Source organism: Mus caroli, unplaced genomic scaffold (genome assembly GCF_978045245.1).
Source record: "Mus caroli unplaced genomic scaffold, Mus_caroli_1 scaffold_10, whole genome shotgun sequence".
NCBI classification, from domain to species: domain Eukaryota; kingdom Metazoa; phylum Chordata; class Mammalia; order Rodentia; family Muridae; genus Mus; species Mus caroli.
The window spans coordinates 105,472,048-105,484,566 of NW_028227265.1; the positions used below are offsets into that span (position 1 = coordinate 105,472,048).

Sequence of the window (12,519 nt, forward strand, 5' to 3'; positions counted from 1 at the left end):
AGGCCCATTAGTCATGGAAACTTTATATGCCCCAGTACAGGGGAACACCAGGGCCAAAAAATAGGAGCGGGTGGGTAGGGGAATGGGGGGCAGGTTATGGGGGACTTTTGGGATAGCATTGGAAATGTAAATGAGAAAAATACCTAATAAAAATATTTTTTAAAAAAGGATTCACTAATAAGCCTACCCAGGAAATACTAAGTTGCATAGAAATGAGAAATTTAGTTGAGGGGCTCTGCCCTCATTCATTGCACAAACATGACTGTAAGATGGGTACTCACTGAACAGTTTTTCCTGGACAATATCGAGAAATAGAGAGTAGATACATCCTTTTGGCTAATTAGAACTGAAGCTTGCTGATGTTGTGCCATTTGAAACTTGTTCATTCGGGCTACTTGCCCATCAAAAGCCCCTTTTCCTCATCAGCGGAAACAGACGTTTATCAAATTGTTTTGAGAGTGGCCTTGGCGATGAGCGAGCTTCTCCTAGAACAGAGAGACATCTGTGCATCTTTGTCTTAAGAATTCACTTATTCACTCTTATTAAAGTTTGATCTACTCCAGGTCATCTCCTTGGATCTCCTCACCCATCATGATACTGGATTCCCTAGAGGATTGTGTAGTACTCCTGTATCCCATGGTGTAATACGTACGTAGGGAATATCAGACTGGCATATAAAAGTCCACCACACACCTGTGAATAGCAGGGCAAGTGTAGAAATGTACACACAAACTACAGTTTTGATTTAATAAAGAAGTATGTAAGTGAAGGAAATACTATTCATTTATGGGACTGTAAGGTTTGGCTTAGGAAAGGCTACATTTTTTTTCTGAAAGTGATGTATGAATTTCATATAACTAAAAAAACAGCATTAAGATAAGTAGACACATAGATACTATATATCAATATAAGATAGTGTGTGTTTACATGATCTATTTTGGAAATAAAATGAGCCTCAGCTGAAGTCTCACACAGTAAACAACTGTGAGTGTACCATTAGCGGAAATAAAAACACTTGAAAATGATTTAGAACCCAAGGGACAAATCTAAGGCACAACCCACCGGGAAAGAAAAGACCAACTGGCCTCTTTTAAAATCACAGTGTTCTCATCTGCAGACCATGTGACACAAATGAATGTACAAGCTGCACATGAGAACGTGATGAAGACTAATTCTCAATTGGTAGCTGTTATGCAAGCTTTTAATTTTTTATGGTTTTGCTTCATTCTCTCTACTGGTCCTCCCTCTCTAATTCCTCTTATTCTTCAAATTCATGGCTTCTTATATTTTAATTGTGATTGTCTTACACACACATGTGCACTTCTGCACAAACACACACACACACAGAGAGAGAGAGAGAGAGAGAGAGAGAGAGAGAGAGAGAGAGAGAGAGAGAGAGAGAGAGAGAAAGGAGATTTATAAATATAGTCCACTGAGATCATTCATGTTTGCACATGTGTTTAGGGCAGACCTCTTATGATTGACTAGCCTATTAGGCGCTCCCAGCACCCACCAATATCTGGAGTTGTCCTTGTAAGGGTGAAGCCCTCACCAGGAACCTCTCACATTAGGATGCTTTGAAGTGAAAATAACGTTTTGCTGCAGTTTTGAATGTTTAGGTCTTGATGATGGCTTTATGTATGTCTGTCCTGATTTCTTTGCACAATAACTTCTGCTTTCAGGAAGCTCGATACAAAGTGACAATTAGTTAATATGTTTTGGTTGTTTTCCAGGATAAAAATCATTCACAACTGTTACCTCAAAGTCTAAAATTGCACATTATAGTGGGGAAATTTTTGGTAAGTCAGTCTCCCTCCTTGCCTCCGTCTGATCCCCTTGTCTCTCTCTTCCTTCTCTTCTGCCCTTTACCATCCTATTTCCCGTCAAGCTTCTCTCTCCTCCCACCCTCCTCCATTTCTGCCTTCCTACCTTCCTTAACAACAGCAAAAATAGAGACAGAATTTATTGGTTTTCTTTGAGCTCACAGGTGTATTTGTTTATTTGTGTGTGTGTGTTTCATTATCTTTTATAAGCCTGTTCACCCAATGTTATCTGCTTTATAAAGTTCAATTTTGAAAAGACAACAAAAGAGTATAAGAATTATGGAGAATTGCCCTGCCATGTAGTCAGTGTATGTTATAAAGAAAGTGTTGATAAATACAGTGTCTATAGCAAAGGTTTGAGATAATGCAGTGTTCATAGCAAAGGTTTTTAGGGTAAATAGGATTTAGCAGATGCACACAGTTGTAGGATCCCAAATCTGGAGACTCTGAAGTATGCTACTCTGTGGGTTGATGCACCTGGAAGGGAAGTGAGTATCATCCTATTGGAAGGTGGGTGTCTGGGGCGGGGGGGAGGGAATCTCAGCCTGAGGCAGGGCCTTGTGTCACACCCCATACACAGATGGGATTGGCCGAAGACAGATTGCAGCAGCACGGAATCAGTTTAGATCACAGATTCAGTAATGGGGATGGAGGTTTAAGTGGTCAGAGAGATGGGCATGTAGGGTGAGGAGGGGATGGTGGGAGAGATAACCGAGGTGTTTGAAGATCCCATATGGAAACATACGACTTGACCAGTGACCCGCATCTCTCAGAGACTAAGGCCTGGGGAAACATTGGCTAGCAAAATCCCTCACGTAAGCAACAATATAGAAAATTGAAAGCTGCTATTGCAGAGTAAATTGAGAATAAAGCCATGGAAACCAGGGGAAGGGACTGTTGGCTAGTTGTCTGGGCTTTCTGAGCACTATTGATAAACCTGGTACAAATGGACTTTGAGAAGCAATGCTTAGGAATCCTCAGGACTTTGTATACAGGTGTACAGTCTACAGAAAGTGAAGTGGGGAATACGTCACTCTGGCTTTTACACAACGTATGTACATGCAGACATCAAATTACATGTGTACCTCAGTCTTCGTGCTCATTTGCATTGTTTTGTTATTTAATGTTGTAAGGTTATGGATAGCGTGAGCATAGAAGATAGGTCACAAACTATATAGTATCTATTCTTTTGCACAGCACAGTGTTTTTGAAGATTAATTTATAGTTTTCCTTCTTATATTAAAGCTTGAGGCTATGAAAAATAAAGTTGCCATTAATATCCTTGTACATGAATTTTGATAGACAGGGCGAGTTCCATGAAAGCCAGGGCTGTGCAAAGAGAAGTCCTGTTTCAAATAAATAAATAAATAAATAAATAAATAAATAAATAAATAAAGCATGTAGAAATACCTGATAAATCCTATGCTTGTCCTGTACTGCCAAAATAATTCAGCAGTTCAAAATTTACTTAAAAATTTACTCTTAAAAAAATTAAATTTGTATTTCAGTTTGATTATATGGGATCTGACATTATGGCCATAACACAGAAGATTTTCCAGATTATTGGGCTTGTTAACGCTGTAAGTTTTTCATTTTTAGACCTCTAATTTCATGAAAAAAAAACTTTGACTATAATTTGCATTTTGAAAGTATGTATGGAAAATTAATGACTTGAATATATTTTATTAGCTTAATGTTCTGAATACTCTAGCGAACTTTTTCTGTATTTCTGATATAATAATTGAAGTTTTTGAAACATCCACTATGATCCTATTCTTAGATGTTCACTCAGCTGAAATTGAGTGTTGTGTTAGCCTCCTTGGAATTGTGGTCAGATAAAAATCATATTTCTACTGATGGAAATGCTACTGATATTTTACAAAGACTTTTGGACTGGAAACGAGACTATCTTACCCTACAGTCCAATGAAATAACACACTTACTCATGTAAGTAGACAGCGTTGTACATGATAAAGAGATGAATAATTCCATTAAGCAAAATTTTTGTGTTCATCATATTCTTCAGTTTTCTGTAGGATACTTTGAAATATTTATTTATTTGTTTGTTTGTTTGTTTGTTTGTTTGAGGCAGGATTGCTCTTTGTATAGCCCTGGCTTTCCTATATCTATATAGACATATAGATATAGATAGACAGATATGTGTATGTTGAAATATATATAATAAAGTATACATGTATGCTATAAAGGTGACAGTTTAAAAATAAAAAATGGTGATCAATTTTATATTGGCATGTTTTCATAATTAAAGTATAATTACTGTGAGCAATCCTGAATTCCATGAGTTTGTATGATTTCAGCTTTACTGCAAATTATATCAGTCTAATCTAATTAATAATATAAAATTGTTTATTTAATGTTAGCTGTATAGATCAATGTACTTCATTTCTACTTTTTTACAGGAATAGATTTATATCAGTCAGTTTCTTTGTGATAATTTATTATCAAATTTGCTTCTTCTATAGTTACAAGTTTTTTTTTCACTTTTCAACTTTTAGTGACCTAAGGAGTTACTGCACAATAAGGGAGACTTAGTAGCAGTCAGATAATAAACTAATATCAAATCTAGGAACTATCTGAAGAAAAAGTTGATATCAAATGAATATTTGCAATAATTTGGATATTTTGCATACTCTATTAGATATCCAGATTGGAACTTGTTATGTTTCTCAAGTAATCTTTTAAGTTCATGAGGAGGTAAATACATGCTTATGTAGTGTTCTACATAACTACGTGAATGCAAAGTCAACCTGTCATGGTGTAGTTACAGGAGACACCCGAAATACATCGGAGCGGCATCACCAGGTGAAATATGCAGTAAAAGCTATGTTGCGGGTGTTGGTATGGTACGTAGTTTTCATTCCTCACTATATCACTACTTTCCAACAACCTTATACTTTGTACATGTTTATGGAGTGACCCAATGGCTCAAAGAATGTGGTGTTTTCATACACACACACACACATCAATTATTATTATTATTATTCTCTTGGGACAAAATTGTTCAAATTTAAAAACGTCCCATTGCATTATAAATTTCAAGTGTAATTAGTATACTACAAAGCCTCCAACATCCTTTCACTAACTGGTTGTGACACTTACTAAAGTTTCCTTGGATTTGTAAGTAACTGAAACATTAGCCCCAAAGTAAAGATGCCTCCACGTGTCCAAGATTAGCAAGTAGCAAAAGCCATCAACTTGTGTTTGCCACTTCACAACACTTCACACTATTTTCAGAATTTTCATTTTATTCTCTCAGGAGCCAAATAGTGAACTAATACTAACTTGCTTTGGTTGCACAATGGATGCCTCTTCCCAGATTTAAATCACACCACACTGGTTTGTCCAAGCTACGGCTGCCTTCCTACATGTTTGAGAAAGACTTCTTTCTCTACTCTAGAGACACTCTGGGAATTGTGTCATCTTTTCTGCTGCTGCACACACCGCAGGCTGCACAGCTGTGATGCGACAGTACTCACTTTGTCTCCTTGGGAGCATGTGCCTTTCTGATTCACACGTTCTACTGACTCTGTCTCTGCAACTGACTGAGAAAAGGAGGAAGCTAATTCTCATAGGAGCTGTGTGATTCAGAAGGCGTTTGGTTCTTCTAAATATTCAGGTGTGTGTGTGTGAGTGTGTGTGAGTGTGTGTGTGTGTGTGTGTCTGTCTGTCTCTGTGTGTGTGTGTGTCTGTCTGTGTGTGTGAGTGTGTCTGTCTGTCTGTCTCTGTGTGTTTGTGTGTGTGTGTGTGTGTGTGTGTGTGTGAGAGAGAGAGAGAGAGAGAGAGAGAGAGAGAGAGAGAGAGAGAGAGAGAGAGAGAAGAGAGAGAGAGTATACCTTGAGATTTACAAGTCTCCAGTTGCCTTAGCTTACCCCTGGGAATTGAAAGCCATACTTTCTCCCTCACCTGTTTGTTTGTTTGTTGCTTGCTGTGTCCTCTACAGCAGCAGTCCTCAACCTGTTCAGAGCATCCTGAACCCTCTGGGGGTCAATTGTCCATGACCCTTTCTCAGGGTCACCTAAGACCATTGGAAAACCATAGCAAAATCACAGTTGCTAAGTAAAAGCAAAAGTAACTTTACAGTCGGGTCTCCCTCCCCTCCCAACATGAGGAACCATGTTAAAGTGTCACAGCATTAGGGACGTTGCTCTGTACACATATTTAAGGACTTGTGTCCTCACGTGCTCTCCCTTGTCCTCCAGCATGCTATTGCACTAATGGGCCACTCTTGCAGCCTGGTCATTAACATGTCTCTTAGTGTTCAGACTGATGCGTGAGACTGGTGATCGATTTTCTCCTCCAGTAGTGTGCACAGTACCTTCCAACATTGTGACAGCCATCCACTACAGATGACGCTTCCAGCTAACTACCAGCTGGATATCCCCATGTTGTATGACTGAAGCATGTGATGTCTTCAGTAGTAGCATCTTGATGCCATGTTCTTTCCTTTGGGATTACTGTGAATTGTGTTGTGACCATGGCCTCTTTTTCTGTTTGCTTGTTGGCGGTTTATAGAAAAGCAGCTGATTTTGTTCAAGTTGATTCTGTATCCTGCCACATTGATGAATCTGAAGTAGAATTTTTAGAGTTTCTTATGAATAATATAATACAATACATTATAATAATAATAATATAATTTGCAGATAATGATAGTTTGGTTTCTTCTTTCCTTATTTGTGTTCCTTTAATTTCCTTCTCTTGCCTTGTTGCTTCAGTGAGTGCTTCAAAACAGTGCTGAAAGGGAGTGGGGAGAGTGGACAGCCTTGTCCCGTTCCTGTGTTCAGTGGGATTGCCTCAAGCTTTCCTCCATTTAGGATGACGTTGACTGTGGGTTTCTTATATATAGTCTTTATTATGCCCAGAGATGTTCCCTCTACTTCTACATTCTCTAGGATTTTTATCATGAAGGAATGTTAGATTTTCCCAAAAAGCCTTTTCTGCATCTACTAAGGTGATCATGTAATGTGGTTAATTACATTTGTCAATTTGTATACATGGAACAATCCCTACATTTTAGAGATAAAACCAACTAGATCATGATGTGGATAATCTTTTTATTTATGTCTATGTTATGTTAGCAAGTATTTTGGTGAGAGATTTGAAACCTCCATTCATTGGTATCAACTGTAGTTCTCATTGGTTGCATCTTTACCTACTTTGGGGGGTATTGATGTTGTACTGGCTTCATGGAATGCATTGGGGAGTGCTCCTTCTATTTATGTTCTTTGGAATAGTCTTTTTGAAAGTTTGGTAGAATTCTGCTGTGAACTCAGCTGGCCCTGGAGGGTTTGTTTGTTTGTTTGTTTGTTTGTTTGTTTGTTTGATTGTTTGTGGAAGGCTTTTGTTACTATTTCAATCCCTATGGGGATTTTTTTCCTTGTCTTGTCTCTTTAGTATTCCTTCTTTCTTATATCTTTATGAGTCATTACCCATGCCCTACCTGTTCTGGCTTTAACCTTCAAATTTTAATGCTTAGGATTTCAAACTTAGATACTACACATATGGGAAGTATACCTACTAGCTACTTATTTTTTCATACCAAATAGAATATTTCTGTTTAAAGTCATACACATGTGTGCAATATGTGCAGTTTTGTAAGGGTTTTTATTATATATATATATATATATATATATATATATATATATATATCACTTGATTTTAATGAATGCATAAATAAAAACTTGCACTAAATTAAAGTAGCCAATTAGCATAAACATGCCTAGCAAAGCAAATTATGATAAACAAAATATGCTTAACATAAAAAGACGTAGAGTATAAAAGTTTGTTATAGCAAAGATGTTCATCTTTTGCCTTTGTTGTATTCTTACATAATAATTTCTTTCTTCAATTGCCTCTATTTTAGTATCCAGAAGACATAGGTTTGGAGGGATTCTCAGTGGTTATCACTCAACTGATTGGCCTTCACATAGGATTAACATACGACGACGACATTAGTAATTGTTCCTGTCCCAGCGCTCCATGCATAATGCAACAGGGAGCACTGTAAGAATTCCTATGATGAATTTTATTTTTAAATTCTGTATTTGGTTTATTAATTTTATCTTACATATATTTTGCCTGCATATGTTTCTTTATGCCATGTGCCTGCTTGGTGCCCACTAAGGACAGAAGAGGGCACCAGATCCAAGATCCCTTAGAACTGAGATTACAGATGTTTGTGAACATCTGTGGAATGCTGGGTATAAAACTCAGCTTGTAACTGCTAAGCCATCACTCCAGCCCCTAATCATGACTAATTGTGCATACATTCTTCCAAGATTGACTTCATGATATGATAAATATTGGACTTTTTATTAATTTCCATATTATAAGTTGGACAATTATGTTATGTTTAATAAGATATCATATAAAATATTTCATGTGATGTATGAGTCTGGAAAGTGCTACACAGTATTATTAAGATATTCTTATTGCAGGGAACTAGAGGAAGATAGCTTGATGTTGAAGAAAACTGTAAAGTCTTATCTAAGCACATGATACTGTTGCTACTTTGTTGCCTAAAGACACACTTAATAATCCGAAATAGTTCTGGCAGCTTTGGTTCCTATTTTGGTGTAATAAAAATTGGGGGCAGATTTGAAGGGGAAAAATAATATTAATTTGCAAGCATTCTGATTCCTTATTTAGAAAACTCAACAGAGACAATCCACAGTAAGAACAATGAATAAATATGTTTAAAAAATTTAGAGTGAACAATTCTAGAAACAAACATATGTTAATTATCAAATTAGATGACTTATAAATTATCACATTTCTTGTAAATGTACATTTAATTTAATCTGAACCAATTTTTAAAAAATAGTTTTGAAGAAATTTTATGAGTTTTATGTGAAATGATAACGTAGACATGATATGTGGACAGTATTTTGAGCCCTGAGAGTCAGAATTTGCAGTCCAAGGAGAGAGATTACAAATGAGAGGCACTGTGTACTATCTTCAGATGGACAGAGATGAAGAGGAGAAAGAGTACACTAGATACAAGACACAGTGAACTGCAGAGAGTGGAGTCTGTACTGTATAGTCAGAACTCCTGACTATCATTAGGTCTTGATCAGAGGTCTAACCCAATTGTAGAGTACAATTATAGCAGTTTGCAAAAAACGTAGTATTGTGGACTATATTAAAAAGAAGCAATGTACAACTCCAGTTTTACATCGAACCTCCACTGAAGTATACATTTTTTTTGAACCATCTTGTAGGTCACATGTCCTGAGGGTCACATGATTTACCAGTAGAGCACAGTCAGGATATGGTGTTTTAGTAGGCTGGTTTATCAGAGAATATCTTTTCACTGTAGGAGTTCCAGTGGGAGGAAGACTTTTAGCAACTGTAGCTTGCATGACTACATGCACTATGTGTCAAAATTTGACACGCAGTGTTTTGGTGACCCGTCAAATGTGCACGTATTGCAACCAAAGCAAGCCGTGTGTGGCAATGGAATCATGGAAGCTGGTGAGGAATGTGACTGTGGTAATGAGACGGTGAGTAGTGAACACCATGCTTGACCACAGTTGTTCCCATCTGCCCATTGTCCCATTTTTCCTGTTGTCACGCTGCATACTGGGTGCAGGCTATGACATCTTTACCATATGATTGACATGTGAGAATGAGGCTAAAACAAGTGAATTGCTTTCCTGTACCTCTTCTGAGATTTTCTTCTTTTGCGATTTTCTTTTGTAAGTCAGGGTTCTGTGTAGCCTAGGTTGACCATGAACCTGTGCCCCTCCTACCTCAGTCTCCCTAGTGTCAGGACGGCGGGTATATTAGGCATCTCTTAAGTTGAGAAGACAAGTGTGGGCTGTGGGCCTGGTTACATAGCCGTTGCCCCACCTGCCAGCTCGAAGTATATTTTGAACGTATAGAATGAATGCATGAATGTATGAAGTCCATTTTGGCCACTACTCAATTACAAGTTCCTCCAGTGGTCCAAGCCTCTGTTTTTTACTGAAATATGCTAAATTTGATTCAATTCCCCCCCATATCTCATTATTTCAAATGTTTTTTTTTTAATTTTATAGTATGCTGTCTTATCTCATTAACAAACAAGTTTGGGGGTGTCTTTAAAAATTATTTCTAAATTCAGTGGTGTCCTTCATTATAATTCCATCAGTCAGATTTCTGGTGCACACTACAGCCCTCTAACAGAACCCCCAAATTTAGTGTATTATAAAAGTGACTATCCTTTAATATTAAACAACTTTCCTCCATTTAAGTAATATAAAGTGTCTTCATGATTCCCCTGCCAGGAATTGCATCTTTTCCCCCCATAAATAAAGCTGATCTCCTTCTTTACAAACCATTAAATCCCTGAAGATTCAATCATCTTCTACTTTAAACAAAAGAAAAGATAGACCTGTAAATACGATTCAGTGTGTGTGCTCCCATTCTTGTATGGTCTCTAATTACGTGGATTTCCAAAGGCTATTTGACTTTGCTGATATGCAACACTGCGGTCCTTTTGCATTCTCCTGCTGCTAAATGTGGTGCCCTGGCAAAAGACCGTTGCTTGCTGCCTTTAATGAGAGAAGGAAGCAGTGCAGTCTGTAGCTACTATGTGAGTGTCTAGAATTATAAACAAGCTTTTCTTTGCATGCAGGTTTTTACAGTACAGCCTCTTATTAACCTCATGGTCCCCCCTTGCCTCCTGAGTGCCGGCTGGGCTGGCAATCGCAGGCCATCAGGCTTGTGCTGATGGTCACTACTCTTGTAGCACATCTTCCATGTTCACTGTTGCAGAAGGATGTTTGTACTCCTTATTGTTAGGTGGGTGGGTGAGTGGCTCCTGAGCCATGGCAGTGTTTCTAGCACTTACCAGAGTGGGCTTGGTGGTTCTGAAAACTATTGAGCATCTCTCAAGTGTTCAGCTTATGGATTAAAAAAAATACTTAGCTCCAGGAGGGAGATAAATAAGGAAGAAGGAAGGAGGGAAGAAAAAAATCACTATGCATGACTGGAAAGGACACAAGGAAATTAGAAATTATTTACAAAAAGAAAGGGAGAAAGAGAAATAAACCCCCAACCTATAATACATGTAACTGTGTACAAATAAACATAGTTTTAACCAACTTTTCTCATTGTGGCTGACAGAGCCCTCTCTAAAAGCCAAAGACCACCTAACAGAAACCCTAGTAGCAGACATGAGAAGGTTCCCTTTGAGGTCTTTGTAAGGGCCATCTTCTTAAGAGACTCTGCAAACACGCAACCCGTTGCTGTTGCCCTTGGTTACTACCATGAGGGGTAAGGTAAGTCCCTACTGATGATGATATCACACACTTCAAAAACAGAACCCAGGGGTCCCTGAGCTGGAGCTTGCCTGAAGACTAGCTTTTGTGGTACCACTAAGTGCCATGCAAGCTTCCACAGGAGGGAGGCAACTGTCAGGCCTTCCCTGCTTTGATACCTATAAATCATATCAATGGCCAACCAGGCACAATAACCCTAAGCGTGCAGTAGTGGCACACACGGCCTGGTGGTAACCAATGGCTCTCTAATTGGACTTAAGATCCACACAACAACAGTAAACCTAGCCAACTGATCAGTGCTAGTGAGATCACAGCGAGATCTGGAGGAGAATCTACAATCACTAATCTATTAAACCAGCATAATCCTAAACAACCTATAAACATTTTTATTTATACCCACAGATATGTGTGGTCTTAGCTCATCCAGGATACTTATATTCACAGTAGATAGACACTTGGTAATAGAAAAACACAACAAATCAATATGGAGAGTTGTGGAGTCCAGTCCCAATGCATCTACAAAACACTCCTGTACCTAAGGCCCAGGAAACACTGCAGAAGAAGGAGCAGAAAGATTCCAAGAGCCGGAGGATCAGATCATGTCTCCTAGTGACACTAGAAGTCTCACCTGTAAAGTATCATCAACATGACTGCCCACGTGAGCACTGAACAAGGATGACACTGAGGAACATGCCAAATTGTCCCATGAGGCCATACGACTATACAAAGAACTACGGGCAACTCAGTTGAGCTGCCATGGAGAGAGGAGGCTCTCCCCTGGAAAAGCACATCAATTTGTTGTCTAGAGCCAAATGGTCAGCCCTGAAGACATACATATGAGTAACAATATATAGACACAACAGGTTATATATACTCACACACAAACATACACACACACATATGTGCATGCAATAACAGTTGACAAAGAAAGAGGCAGAAATAAGATTACAAACCTCACAGCATCCCTAATAAGGTTACGTGGGTAGGCTTAACCTAATCACAGGAGTCCTTAACATCAGAGAGTAATTATCCAGCAGAAGTCATCGATGTGATAGAAGGGGACTCAGAAGGATATAAAGAATGAATAGAACACAGTGTGGGATTGTCAAGGAGTTACAGAGCAGTTACAAGAAAAAGAAAAAAAAAAAAAACAGGTAGTGTCTGGGAGGAAACACTGGTCTATACTTGATAGGTAGGAAAAAAAAAAGGCTGGATGTCCAGTCAGTCCAACCATCAGATTGACTCTCGATTCTTTCCAGCAGTCTCCAATAAAGACTGCAGTGTCTGACACCTGGGTATGGTTGCCCTGGTTACTCTAAGCAAATGTCTGAGCCACATCTGCCCGTTAAGTGAGTTTCTTGCCTGCAGGTCAAGACTGCTAGCTGTGTTCTGTGCCTTACTTCCTACCATACCAA

General features: G+C 38.5%; 1 protein-coding gene across 2 annotated transcripts in view; it reads left to right on the forward strand.

Moving 5' to 3' along the window:
• LOC110299940 (disintegrin and metalloproteinase domain-containing protein 18) overlaps positions 1-12,519 on the forward strand; it is a 70,461-nt gene that overhangs the window by 16,319 nt on the left and 41,623 nt on the right. For both annotated transcript variants that reach the window (XM_021169912.2, XM_085844324.1), the window contains exons 7-12: positions 1,734-1,799; positions 3,332-3,403; positions 3,604-3,770; positions 4,606-4,687; positions 7,705-7,844; positions 9,160-9,343. In XM_021169912.2, the coding sequence (XP_021025571.1) occupies positions 1,734-1,799; positions 3,332-3,403; positions 3,604-3,770; positions 4,606-4,687; positions 7,705-7,844; positions 9,160-9,343 (711 nt within the window). The remainder of the gene's footprint in view (positions 1-1,733; positions 1,800-3,331; positions 3,404-3,603; positions 3,771-4,605; positions 4,688-7,704; positions 7,845-9,159; positions 9,344-12,519) is intronic.